This window comes from Hipposideros armiger, unplaced genomic scaffold (assembly GCF_001890085.2).
Source record: "Hipposideros armiger isolate ML-2016 unplaced genomic scaffold, ASM189008v1 scaffold_186, whole genome shotgun sequence".
Taxonomy (NCBI): Eukaryota; Metazoa; Chordata; class Mammalia; order Chiroptera; family Hipposideridae; genus Hipposideros; species Hipposideros armiger.
In genome coordinates, this window is record NW_017731536.1 from 1,593,976 (window position 1) to 1,608,340 (window position 14,365).

A 14,365-nucleotide genomic window follows, 5' to 3' on the forward strand; every position below is an offset into this window, starting at 1 on the left:
TCCCCCAAATTCCCCCCCCCCCAAAAAAAAAGAAAAAAAAAAGAAACGTATGATCCTGGAATGACAAATAAGACCCTAGTAACACAATTACCTCTGAAGAGAAAAATTTTGTGATGAGACAGGTAACAACAGGGGTGGGAGGGAGACACTTTTCCACCTGAGTTGACCTGTGGTTGATTTTTGAATAATGTTCATATATTACTTTATGGTTTTAAGGAACATACTTTTTTGAAGGCAAAAACCAATACAAATATATACATATTTAATAGAACGTTAAAAAAATAAATAAATGTAAATTATCCTTTAACAGAAAGGTTGACTTCGTAGGGGAAATAAAGTAAAGACAAGAATACGTGAAGTATTGCCCAAAAGTCCTAAACATTTAATTGTGCTACTTATAAAAGTAAAACATATTTTTATATTAAATATAACAAAAAAATTATAGAATATTTCTTTTTTTAGGTCATCCATAAATAATCACTATTTAACAATTTGCTGTCTTTCTGTCTAGTTTCATGATTGTTAACATTTTTAGAAGTATGCTTTATCAAGAAAAATTGTTTCTAATTTAACATGAATACAGTTTTATAGAAAGTTCTGTCTAGTTCTATCAGATGATCAGTTTTTCTTAAATATGGAGTATCTCATATTAATAGATTTCCTGTAGTTGAATCTATGCATTCCTACAATAAACCTTACCTAATCATGATTTTGTGGTTTTGTTTTGAATAATTCTAGTTTCTGATATTTTAGTTACACTTTTTTGCATCTACTCTTATAAGACTGGTCTAAACTTTTGTGTTACTATTCATGTTAAATTTTGGTGTAAAGTGAGTCGGGTAAATGTCCTTTATAATTAGAGTTAAGGAAACTATGGGTTAGGATTGGGTTTTTCTAATTCTTTGCTATTATAAACAACACTGAAATGAATATCAGAAATCTTGACCGTATTCCTGGTTTTCCTTAGGATGAAAATCAAAATGTGATTACATGGTCAAAATGACACCTTAGGAAAGCCCTTGTAATTTATGTTTATAAGAATAAATTCTACATTCCTATATGTTTATGTACAAAATTTTATGGACATAAAATTGCCATTTTAAACCCCACAAGCCCATGCTTTTAACGTTACAGTCTCCAGCCCCACTGGTTTCAATTTTTGCTTTATTGTACATAACATGCATTGAAAGCCGTTTCTCTTCTGATTATGACTGAGTATTCTTCCAATCCTCAGTCTCAAAAATGTTTGAGATGCAAAAGCTTCATGAAACTTTATACTATTCAGCTCATTGCAGCTTAAGAGGTTAAGTTCTACCCATCAATCATTTTGTGTCCCCACATACAACAGTTGGAAGGAGTGACATATACATTTAACTACAGCTTCAATCCCTTCAGAGACAAAGCTAGGAAGGCAGAGTAATTATTAAGGACCTGTTTCTGCCCTAGGTTTAGTCCCACTCTCACATTAGGAGTAGAAGGTTGAGGGGCAGAAACGCTATTAAGAGTCAACGAAACATAATTTTAACAGAAAATATTTGCCATATTTTTAAATTAAGAAATGTATGTTTCATGTTCCTCATCAATTGAACGTATGTGTATTTTTAAGTTTGTAAAACCTTAAGGTATTTTATTAGCAACTTACTTGCAATTTTAAGTAAATAAGCTTATGCTAAATCCATTTTTTATCACATTTTAAATTATTTAAATTATCATTTGGGTTTATCCATAATGGACCTTTTCCACCCCATTCCCCACCATTTACAGTCTACATAATTAAGAGTTGACTGAATTTAGTAGTTAAGGAATGACTGATAATCTGACATGATATAACTATCCTACAACTAAAAGCAAAGCAACCTGAATAAAATATATGGCACCAAACTATATGTGGAAGCTTAAATTTTTTGATAGACATCATTAACAAATCGACATTTCTTGCAATATAAAACACAAAATTAGAAAGCAAGTTTCTAAGCTTCAAGAACTTTTGATAGCGAAAAACAAGATAATGGACAACTCCCACTTTACTTTCATTAGCCAAGTAAAATAGCAGAAAAAAAATTTTTTAAGGATGAAAAAGCCCTAGGATATGAAAAATTCTCTAATAGACCATAAAAAGAATGGAAAATAAGGAAAAGAAATTCAACTAGTTAAAATACCCACATCTGTAAATTTTAATCAGTAGGCTGCTGCTACCTACCATGTCTCCTTAAAGGACAGGATTGCGTAGCTCTGCTCTCAGGCTCTGTTGTCAATAACCTCACTGCTATAGCAATTTGAGCCTTAGATGAAGCCAGGCAAAAACATGGCTCTGTGTCTTCCTGGATCACATAGCTCCATTGATGAGAGAGATAACATACCCACTGCCTCTATTCTTGACAGTCTCACAACCATTTTCCTCACTGCAGCCAGAAGCTGTACTTAAAATTCATTTGACTTATGAGTCTTCTTTACCTAAGATTCTTCAGTGATTCCATCCCCACCCAATCATACTCAGGTGCAGTGTGATCTCCCAGAATGCATGCTGTGGTTCTTTACTACCTGCCCAGACTCACTCCTGCCATGTCCCATCTCCAGTTTACACTCCCAGGACATTAACTAACTTAGAACCCTTCACTAGTCCTCTCCTACCGCCACACTCTCAACACCACAGTGCTACTATGGATGAATTCGGCTTCTCCTAACTAGATTCCTCCTTCACACCCACCAAGATTCAACCCAGGTACCTCTCTTCCCCCAGAAGGAAACTTCCCACAAGCCACCGAGTAGGCAAAGTTCCCCTCCTTTGGACACAGCTCCCTGAGCAAACATCTTTCATTAACACCCACTGCACCTTATGAAATTATCTTTTTTATTTTTTAAAGTTTATCTCCCTTACTAGAAGCAAGTAACTCAAGCGCAGAGACTGTATATTAACTCCAATGAGGAAGAGCCTATCACACATGTAGTGGATATTTGACAAATGTTTACTGAATTGAAATGCTCAGCACTACACAATGAAAAATTAACAAATACAGCTTGATGTATTCTTGGCCAATTCATTAGCAAGTCCTATGCCCATGCCAAGTCCATCCACTTCCCATGTTAGCACAGCCACCGTGCCAGTACAGCCTGCAGCCTCTCTCAGGGAGATGACTGGAACAACCTCCTGACTTCCCTGCTTCCAAGCCCACCATCCACTCTACTCACACACACGCCCCACTGTCCCCCCACCATTTGTCTCTGGCAGCCAGAGCGATCTTTGTGCAAAGTAAATGTAAAAAATCCTTTAAAAGTGGATTTAAATTTTAGAAATCCATTTTAAAAGATCCTTATTTGCTTTCTATTATATTTAGGCTAAAATTCAAATTCCCTAAAATGCCCATCTCTACTGGGCTCAAATTTTAAATCCTCCATTACAATAAACTATTTCCCACCTTGGCGTCTTTACACTGGCTCTTTCCTCTGCCTAGAAGACTCTAACCTCAGCCAGCTTGATGCTTCTCAAAGTTCAGCTTAAGCATCACAGTCTAATCCAAAGCGGCTTTTTTATGCCTCAGTCATTGTCTTCTTTGCACTCATTACCATCTCAAATGTGTACATCTGTCCCTCAGGAGGGCAGGGACCTCATGCCTGCTCAGCACTGTCTCCATGTTCCTAGAAACACTGCCTTGCACACAGCAGACATTTTAAGCATTTGTAAAACAAAAGAATAAACCAAGAAAAGTGACTCTTATTTAAGATACACATGAAACAAGTAAGGTAAAAGAAAGCAATAATTAATCCACCAAACAAGGCAGGAAACATTCTATTAGAATTTGCAAGTAGATAGGCTAGTGTTACTGGGTCTATTATCAACAAGTATCCAGAGTGTGCTTTCCAAAGGTCATAGGAAACATGTCAAGTAGAATAGTTTCATGTGCTATATGCTAGCCCATATGTGACACTGCAAACAATCCTTTTAGAAAATGCTATATGCTCACACTCCCCAAAACCCTGTAATGCACACAAAAAGTAATAAAATACTTAAAAACCACCTGCTATGTTATTAAAAAAAACTAAATAACTATTTCTGACAGTGATACTTATTTATAAATTATTAAATTATACCAATAAAATTCCAACCTCTTAAGTAACAGGTTCTTCTAATACAGACAGGTAGGTCTTCAAGACAGGTTTGACTGCCTATAACATCTAAGAAGCTGCCTCACATACTGTTCTTTCTTGGAAGTAATGCTGCAACTCAAACAAAAAAATATATAGAATTCATAACAAAGTTAGCAGCTTCTTTTAACGCCTTACTGACTGAAGTTTTGACCAAGGGGAAAGAAAACCGTCAGTCACTGCTGCACTAGTGATAGAAAAAGCATTGAATCTTTACTTAACTGTCATTCAATCACAGAAATTAGGATAACATACAAGGAAGCACTTCGCAAACAAAGTTAAATGAAGACAATGAAGATTAACTAAATACAATCTAAGTATTTTATTTTCCTTGATTAAACTTCTCACCATTCAAGACAATTACTTGTAAAATAAACACATCTAACTAGCAAAACAAAATTAATACGACAGGCTAAAAATAGCTGGCATACTTTAATAATCACTATTTACAGGTGACTTGAAAGTAACAAAATTTCAGTAACTTTCCTTTGGATTCCTTTAAGCACTTTTCAGCAGCATGACCATCAATTTTTCTGATCTAACACTTACCTTGGTATGGTGACACATTTAGTATTACAATTTTGAGTGGTGATGGCTTTCTCAAGCTCATCTAATCGTCCTGTTTTCTTTAGTTTCTTCACCAAGCTTTTAACCGCCTTCTCACACCATTTTTCTTCCTGTCCATTCTGCTCTCCTCCACCTGCGCCCCCCGATCCGCCTGCAGATTTCTTCCATCCCAGCAGCCTCTTCACAACTGGTGGAGTGAATGGCAAGATGGACGACATGTTCTTACCAAGGCAGTAATCCACACTAAGAAAATATCCTCCTTTATCTAACCTAGGAAAGATAGGGAAAAGGTAATTTAGAGGCTAACTTTAGAATCAAGTAATAATTTCAACATGATATCAAAAGCAGATTACAAAATAAGATAGGAATTCACATTATTACTTTCACAACAGACTTTCAGAAGTTCAATTCTTCACTCATGAAAATACCTTTATTAATTTAAACAAATTGTGGAAACAAACCCTTTTACAAAAAAGACAATGTTGTAAGTGGGCAATAATAATTTTGCAAGTAAAATGTTTATCAACACTGGACCAGTTTATCACTAACAATACTACTTTAACTTTAACGGTGTCAATAATTAAAATATTTTCACCAAAAGAAAAACTTTTCTAACATTTTAGAACTTCAACCTATTCTCAAAACACTTAACAAAAATATATTTTCTTAATTCACAAGCCCACTCTCCCCAAAGTTTTAAACTTTCATAACTGGCTTAGGATCATGAAGTAAAACCTAAAGTTAAAAGAAGGGAAAAGGAATCAAGCGTGAAGTAAACAACAAGAATAAAGAAATGAAGGTAATTTGGTTCACTTTTACTATCCCTGGAGACTTTCAATTAAGCCTTTTTTTAAAAATACATCTTCATTTTTATCTAAGTAATAATGTGCATAGTGAGTATAGTCAAATATAAATATAGCTGCTCTTCTCATTTTGAGGTACAATTCTTTAAAATCTTTTTAACTTTTATTTACTCTTGCTATTTATAACTCAGTATAGTAGTCCCCCCTTATCCATGGTTTTGCTTTCTGTGGTTTCAGTTATCCATGGTCGACCATGGTCCAACATTATTAGATGGAGGATTCCAGAAATAATTTGTAAGTTTTAAATTGCACGCCGTTCTGAGTAGTGTAATGAGATCTCATGCTGTCCAGCTCCGTCCCACCCAGGATGTGAATCATCCCTCTGTCCAGCATAACCACACTAAATACACTCCCCACCCATTAGTCACTTAGCAGTTATCAGATAACACATTTACATAACTTTTGTTACAGTACTTTGTTATAGTTGTTCTATTTTATTCCTAGTTATTGTTGTTCATCTCTTACTGTGTCTAATTTATAAATAAAACTTTATCATAGGTATATATGCATAGGAGAAAATAAAAGATATATAGAGTTTGGTACTACCTATGTTCAGGCATTCACTGGAGGTCTTAGAATGTATTCCCCATGGATAAGGGAGAACCTACAGTAATAGGCTTATAATGGTATCCTTTAAAATATCAAGTTTAGGTATTATCTATTGATTTTTCTATGGAAAATGAGGATTTACACCATGACCACTCACATTCCTCTAACCTTAAAGATAATCATCTACCAATTGTAGTTTTGTACCTGAAGAGACTACGGTAGTAGCAAACTTACTATATAATGTTTTCCTTTTTGTACAAGTCTTTCTTATCCCCAGAGTTAATTATCTTAGTTTCTCATTTGCTTAGTTTTCTATGCACCCACCACAAATTCTTCCTGCATTTTCCACAAGCTCAATTAAATTTTAATGTTGATGTATTCAATCTCAAACTAAGAGACAAGTGGAACTAACTTCCAAAAAGTGTTGAGCCTTCACAGAAGAGAGGCCACAGTGGTCTCTTTCCTGGTGGAGTGGCTAAGGAGGAATAATTCCACCACAGATGACGGTAAGGAGAACCCAGGTTAAACTTTAATAAATCTTTTTTTTTCTTTCTTTTTTTAGCTGAGCCTTCCTGCCACCTGTTGGCAGCTCAGCTTGGGCCGGGCATCGAACCGCTGCTGCTCTGAGCTCACACTCTTAAGCAAGCTCTTTTATCAAATGAGCCACTCGGTCGGTCCCTGAAACTTTAATAAATCTTAACAGCAACATGTAGGCTGACAAGATGTATTAGAATTCCAAAGAGTTCATAGAGCCAACCTGTACTACCCATCCACTCATTCACAAGGGTCTTCACCAAGTGCTTGCTAAGTATGTTGGGGGGCGGAGCTGGAAAGCTGAGAGACACCCTAAGAAGCTTATGGTCTGCCTCAAATGCAATGAATCTGTCCTCTGATGGGGGCGGGGGAGAAGTGAGAGATATCACTCCATTCAGCAGCTGCCAAAGGCTGAGGTGAGGACAGACTGCTGAGAGAAAAACTTCTATCCAAATACTCTGGACATTAAACTACCAAGGCTGGGAGTAGGGAAGGTTTGCTAAGAGAAAACTCTGGAAAGTGTTACTAGTAGAGAAATAGCACACTAGGCACAAAAGAACACCAGAATGACCAAGAAACCGACAGCTGGGCAGAGAAATTGCCCCCAGTTCAGAAAGCTGATGGCTCAGATATAAAGCACAAAGAGGTAACTGAAATTACAACCAGACAACAAATCGTAGAGCAAGTCCTAAACCTACTCGCAAAACACTTGAACTAAACCAAACTAAAGTTGCAACAAAGCTTATAACTAGCTTGACTATTCATCTTATTGCCTTAGCCCCACTATCAGACTAACAAGAAATGATGGCCCATTTTCTGGTTGTAAATATTTACTTCTATCTGTACTGTTTTTATACAAATGTTCAGGGTTCAAGCAAAAATTACAAGACACAGGGATTAGCAAATCATAGTCAGAAAATGAAATTATTAATATAGTCAGATCAGAGAGGGCCCAGATGTTGGAATTACCAAACATAGACTGAAAAATCTATGATAAAAACACTAAAGGATCTGATGGAAGAGATTGGCGGCTGGCATAATGAAATGGAGAATTTCATCATAGACATTGAAGCTACAAGAAAGGATCACAGTGGAATGTTAAAATTAAAAATACAGCATCAGAAAGTATAGACTTCTATAGATGGGTTTAATACAAACAGGAAAGAGCAGTGAATTTGAAGAAAGGCCAAATTAAAGTAACTGAATTGAAATACAAAGAGAAAGCAATGTGGGAAAACAAACAAACTCCAAAACATCCAAGACCAAATGTCAATTGGATTGAACTGGAGTTTAACTGGAGTCCCAGGAGATGAAAGAGAATGGAGCAGAAAAAAATCTAAGAGATAATGGCCGCCAACAGCTTTCTAAAAATGATGGCCAATATCAACCCTCACATGCAAAGTAAACATAATCATAGTCAACCTACTGAATATTAAAGGTAAAAGTAAAGATAAAAGTTTCAACTAGGATGAGTTAAGTAAGACTCCCTAGAAGACACAGACAGAAGGGAATCTGCACTCATTTCAAGTGCTTTTCCAAGGTTCTCAGCTAACTTCTCTTTAAAAGGACTGGCATGAGGCAAGAGATGGAAGCTAGCTTCTCCCCTTTAGTGGCATCTCATATAAAACAAAAGCCTTCAGCCAGTAGGGGAAATGCAGGAAAGCCTCCTATACCCAGGGCCCATGGAAAGATGCCCTGCCTCAAGGGGAAGAGTAGAGCAACAGCTATGTACTGCTGGGGAAAGGGAAGAAGGCAGAAGCTACACCACCTCCCACACAAAAACAAGCCTTTCTCCAAGTAACAATAACTAGTCTACACTGATGCTGAGGAATGAGAAGAAGGAAAAGCTATCTGACATTTAAACAGGCTCAAGAAACTGGCTTGGACTCAAGATCCTAATACAGAGCAAAAGTCTACTACTGCTAGATGAAAAACTCCTTAACAAAATATTAGCAAATCACATCTAGTAACATATAGAAAAAGTAATACATCATCGCCAAGTTGGGTTTATCCCAAAGGACAAAAATGGTTTAACATTAAAAATGTCAAGCATCTCATTTGCAGTATAAAGGAGAAAACACCTATGACTCTACTAACTTAACGTCAAAAAGCATTTGACAATGTTTATGTAATATCCTTGATTAAAAATGTTCAGCAAACTAGAAATAGAAAAGAGGAGGAAGTTCTTCAACTTCAAAAAGGACATATATGAAGAACCTAGGGCTAGTAACATAATGGTGAAATATTAAGTCCCGTTCCCTCATGATTTGAGAATCAAACAAGGATGTCCACTGTCATCATTTCTATTCAATTCTGTACGGGATGATAAAGCCAGCACACTAAGGCAAGAAAGAGACATAAAAGGCATAAAAGTTGGAAAGAAAGTAGTATATTCTCGATGATCTGATTGTCTCCATGGAAAACTGCATGGAATCTCCAAAATATCAGTAAAACTATTAAGTGAATTTAGAGCAAGGTTTCAAGATATAAGGTCCACATACAAAAATTAAGTTTATTTCTACATACAAGCAAAGAATTAGAAAACGAAATTTAAAGAAATACCAGTTAAAATTGCGACAAAAAATCTACAGATCTAAATATATTCAAGACGTCTACACTAAGAATTGCAAAGTATTATTAAAACAAATGAAAGACTCGGGCCGACCGAGTGGCGCGATGGTTAAGAACTGGCTTGGGATGCCAGAGGGCCCCGGTTCGGATCCCACATATGAGGNACAGCTAAGATGCTGAACAACAGCTCAACCTGGAGCTGGGCTGCCATGAGTCGCCGGCGACGGCATAGGCTGCAGCCTCTTTGGCAGTGGGTTGCCATGGGCTACCGTGTGCAGCCAGCAACCACAGTGAGCGGCCGTCCAGAAGCCGGCGACTGATCTGCCTCGTCCAGGAAGAGTGCAATGATGGTGCCAGCTTGGGCCAGTGAAGCGACACCTTCCACAACTAGACTGAAGAACAAAACGACAGCAACTTGTCTGTTCCCCTTCCCCCAATTTCTCAGCGCTGTTCCCATCCCCCAATTCCCCAATAAAAATCTTTAAAAAAACCAAAAAACAAAAAACAAATGAAAGACTGAAATGAAGAGAGATCATACTCATAGACTGGAAGGCTCAATACTGTTCAATGTCCATTCTTCCCAGTTTGATATATAAATTCAACGTGACCCCTATCAAAATTCCAGCAGGATTTTTGTAAAAAATAAATAGATATGTTGATGTTAAAATTTCTATGGAAACAAACAAAAAATAAATCTAAAACAAATCAATCTTGGGGAAAAAAAAAGAGGATATTGGAGGGCTTACACCACCTTATTTCGAGACTTACTAAAATGCCTTAGTAATCAGGAGTATACAGTGGGAATAGATAGATAAGATAGATAAAACAGAAGCGAGACAGTCCAGAAATAGACTCATGCATATATACGCAGTCAACTCATTTTCCACCAAGGTGCCAAGCCAATTTATTTTTCAACAACTTTTCAACAATATGGAAAAGGATAAGCCTCAACCCCTATCTTACTCCATCCTGAATAGGAAAGCAGAATCTTAAGCTCTTAGAGGAAAACACAAAATACTTTTATGTCCATAAACATAAAAAAGCACTAACCACAAAAGAAATATAAATAAAGCGAACCTCATCAAAGTTTAAAATGTCTGCTTATCAAAAGACACCATTAAAGGGCCAGCTGAGTGGCTCAGTTGGTTAACAGTGCAAGCTCTGAGATTGAGGGTCACTGGTTCGATTCCCACATGGGCTAGTGAGCTGTGCCCAAGCTGAGCTGCCAACAGGTGGCAGGATGGCTCAGCTGGTGAGAGCACGTGCTCCTAACAACAAGGTTTCCGATTTGACTGCCACATGGGATGGTGGGCTACACCCACCCACAACTAAGATTGAACTCGGCACCTTGACCTGAACGGCCGAGAGCTGCTGACGGGCGGACAGATGGCGACTGGACTTGGAGCTGAGCTGGCTGCGCCCTCCCCAACTAAGATTGAAGGACAACAACTTGGCTGTTCCCCTTCCCCAATTCCCCAACACTGTCCCCTTCCCCAATTCCCCCATAAAAAATAAAAAAAAATCCATGATAAACGAAGTTAAATGGATCTCTTTAAGAATTTCTCAAACCTTCAAAATGCCAATGCACAGTATAAATTTCAGAAGAGAGGAGGCTGCAGTTGACCAAAGATGGAAGCCTAGAAACATCTGCCCACAAACTGCGGTAGCCTCTGCAGGCACACTGAGGCAGATACTGGGGAACAGGGTCTGGGAAATTTTATTGAGAGCCCAAATGACATCCAGTCACAAACTTAGATGGGGCACCAGTGGTAAGGTGGTTGTACTAGATCTATATATTTATTACAAAAAATAAATGCAAGCATAATTCTCAAAAAAGAACTTTGAATTCTTAGACCATTCTCAAAGAAGGTCTTCCAACTGAAGATACTTAGGCCTTGGTCTAGTGTGCTAGAAAATAACGGTTACACTCTAATTAATAATTATATTCATTCCCCTCAAAATGCAAACGTGATTGAGTCCCAAACCTCAATTCAGGAGACTGCCCCAAGGGTCTCCCAAAAGAGGCAATACAGGATGCCAAATTTCACAAATTTGGCCATGGAAACACTTTTTTAGGGAGTTCTCAAGGAACTCCACATAACAATGCTGCCCTGGCACCTGTGATACAGCCCAGCTGTGGTTCAGACACTAAAAATTTGAAAGGAGCCAATTAGCAGGATTATGTGGCTTTCTTTAGCAATACAGCAGACATGATGGGAAAGTGAGGAATTGTAAGCTAAGCAAAGAACAACGAGAACTTGACAGTGGCATTGCTGTCTATAGTGGCAGGCTCTATAATAATACACATAAATAAGCACTATCATATATAAAACTACAACTTGACAAAATAAAGTAACCCACAAAACTCCAACAAACACATGTAATAAGCCATCACAGCAGACATGTGGGACTACCAGGTAGCAAAAGGTATGCTTGGTTACCTTTGGCCTCTGCTGAATTCCTCCTCTGACAGAAAGCATGCTGTAGGGAAGCCAGCCACACAAACCTCAATACCATGTGACAGTCTTATCCGAACAGAGAACATGCTTATTAATTCAACCTTTGGAAGGGAGAGGTTATCACAAACGCACCACCAGTGCAGAAGTCTGAAGATCAGAGAAAGAGAGTACACCCGACAGAAAGTTCATTTTCTAGAGATAGGAAACATGTTAGGAGTTACAAACAAACAAAAAATTGAAGGTATTGCTAGAATATGAGTACAAGGAAGCAATGTGATAGGAGACGGGAGAGATTAAAAAGCTGCAGACAGAAGTTGGTGCTAATGATAGGACTACTACTTCAGTTATTTTAGAGACAATTCATATTATGTTATTGACCAACTAAATGTGGACAGTTTAGGAAAAATAGAGGATTCAAAGATAACTGCTGCTAACTAATGTAACTGAGCAGCAGGTAATGAATGGTACCCTAATCACTATTTGGAACACAGAAAAAGCAAATCTGAAGGCCAAGGTTACAGGGTATTATACACGCCTATATACAAGTAGCCGTGTTCATTATATGACAAGGAGGCAGAGGTTCCAAATACAGGGTAGTCAGCACACAAATAAGTGTGTGTGTGCCCAAGAGAGGCAGAGGCTAGTCCTACAGAAAAGCAGAGCAGCAGGTCTCCAGGCTTAGTTTCTGAAGACTCTGGGTCCTGTTCCAGCCCTACAGCAATTTTATCCATAGAACTCAGTGAATTACATGAAGGATCCCTGTTCCTTGTGAAAAACTAATATCACAAGTGCAATATAACAAGAATTTACCTAAAAGTGTCTTTACCTTTGGTTCAATTAATCCATTCATGAGAACTCAGCCAAATGAAATGAATAAAAATTAAACTTTTATATGATCAGCAAAAATGAAAGGGATTCCCAGTGTTAGGAAGAAAGGGAGCAGGTTCTCTGTTACACTTTTGTTAAAAGAAATGTTTCTTATGAGGTGTGTTCTTGGAGATCTAAACGTTTACTACAAAACCTTTTGATTTTTTTCTTAATGGAAATGAAAACGTGAAAAGTTTAAGCCTATTCTGGGTCATCTGAATGACCTCATGACCTAGTACTGCCACATGATTTCAGTGCCCCATGTCTTAGAACAGTAGTTACGGCCACTTTGGAACTATTTGATCACTTCAAGTTATCAGCCTTCAGTTGTCATGTCTTAGTAACTAAGGCTGACATCTGGCTAATTATCTCTGAAAAATTTTTCAATTATGCAATAATATTTTTCAGTCCTGATGATAATGTATTTCAACCAGTTGAGCATTTTAAATAGCTAAGGTATCATATTTAGCTAATAGTTTTGAAACGTAAACAGACTGAATTTAGGCTTTTACAAGGCATCAATGTCAATTATGTTCCAAGTAGGAGACAAAATGGAATAAGAAAATAAGAAAACGAAATTTCTGATCAAGTTGTTATTGAAATGTGAATGAGTCATTCACAGAATATACAGATTCCTTTCAATAGTGTGGTAGCAAGTTCTGTACTGAAGTTAGAAGAATTTTTATCAACATCTGCCAGAATTGAAAAATAAGTTCAGATGCTAATTCTGTTCCTAATTCCAGCAATAAGTGATACTCACATAATGCAGATTTCAAGAGACAAGGAAGACTTTATCTTTACAGCTAAATAAGAAAGTTTATCAAGTAATACCTTAGTAAAATTGGGATTCTAAGATTACTCACTGGAAAGTTTCAGTTAAGAGGTCTGATTATCCTGAACTAGCAAAAAACCCATCAAGTTAACTGTACAACATAGTTTTACAAATAGCATTCTCTACGTTTTATTGAAGTACAGTTCATATTATTTGCGGAGTCATCAATTGTGGTGTCCTTTGCTTACTGTTTTTCTTCTTATATAAACCCTATCACTGAATATGTATTTCAACAAGTCTCCAAATCCTTAGAATGTTTTTTTCATTTTATGTTGTCTTTTACAACAATTTATATTTTAATCTAAAATATTTTATGACAGCATTTTGCATTTTAAAGAAATTCCTTTCTGCCCCCAAATACAGTAGGAAATATTTGAGTGCTTACTTTAGGACGCATTAGTCTGACACGTAAACATTAACTCATTGAACTCGCATCAGAATCCAGTGGAATAGGTACTATTAATACAAATGAGGAATCTGAGGCACGAAGAAACACCCTGATGCTGTGAAGATATTCCCCCTATGTATTCTTGTAGACATTTTAGTTTTGCTTTTCACATTCAGGTTTCCAACATATAAGGAATTTGTTTTTATTTAAGGGGTGAGATAGCAATCTAAACACCTCCTATAAGGATAGCCTATTTTATCAGCAGCATTTATTAGTTTATCTTTTCTTTAATAATTCATAATGCTACTCCTGTCACATATCAAATCCCTATAAATAAATGTCTGATGGGAGCTTTATATTCTGTTCATTGGTGTACTTGTTCATTTTTATCTAATATCACAGAATTTTGTCATTATTGCTTCTCCTAAGTGCTGATATCTGCAGGGTGAGCCTTTTTCAAATTTATGTTGGTTAAGTTTAGCTTGTCAAATTCCACCAGATATAGGATTCTGATTGAAGTGTAGTGAATTTATATTAATTTGTGGAGAACTAATATGATACTGACTATTTCTATTTATGAAAATGAGATGTT

At 36.9% G+C, this 14,365-nt stretch overlaps 1 protein-coding gene across 7 annotated transcripts in view; it reads right to left on the bottom strand.

Annotated features, from left to right (window-relative positions):
• Window positions 1–14,365, bottom strand: part of SMAD2 (SMAD family member 2) — an 89,632-nt gene that overhangs the window by 58,772 nt on the left and 16,495 nt on the right. For 4 of the 7 annotated variants that reach the window (XM_019652726.1, XM_019652723.1, XM_019652722.1 and 1 more), the window contains one exon: window positions 4,693–4,980. In XM_019652726.1, coding sequence (XP_019508271.1) covers window positions 4,693–4,928 — 236 coding nt within the window. In that variant the 5' untranslated portion in view covers window positions 4,929–4,980. Of the gene's footprint in view, window positions 1–4,692; window positions 4,981–14,365 lie in introns of those variants that run through there. The other 3 variants (XR_002125160.1, XM_019652727.1, XM_019652728.1) reach the window with 1 other exon arrangement.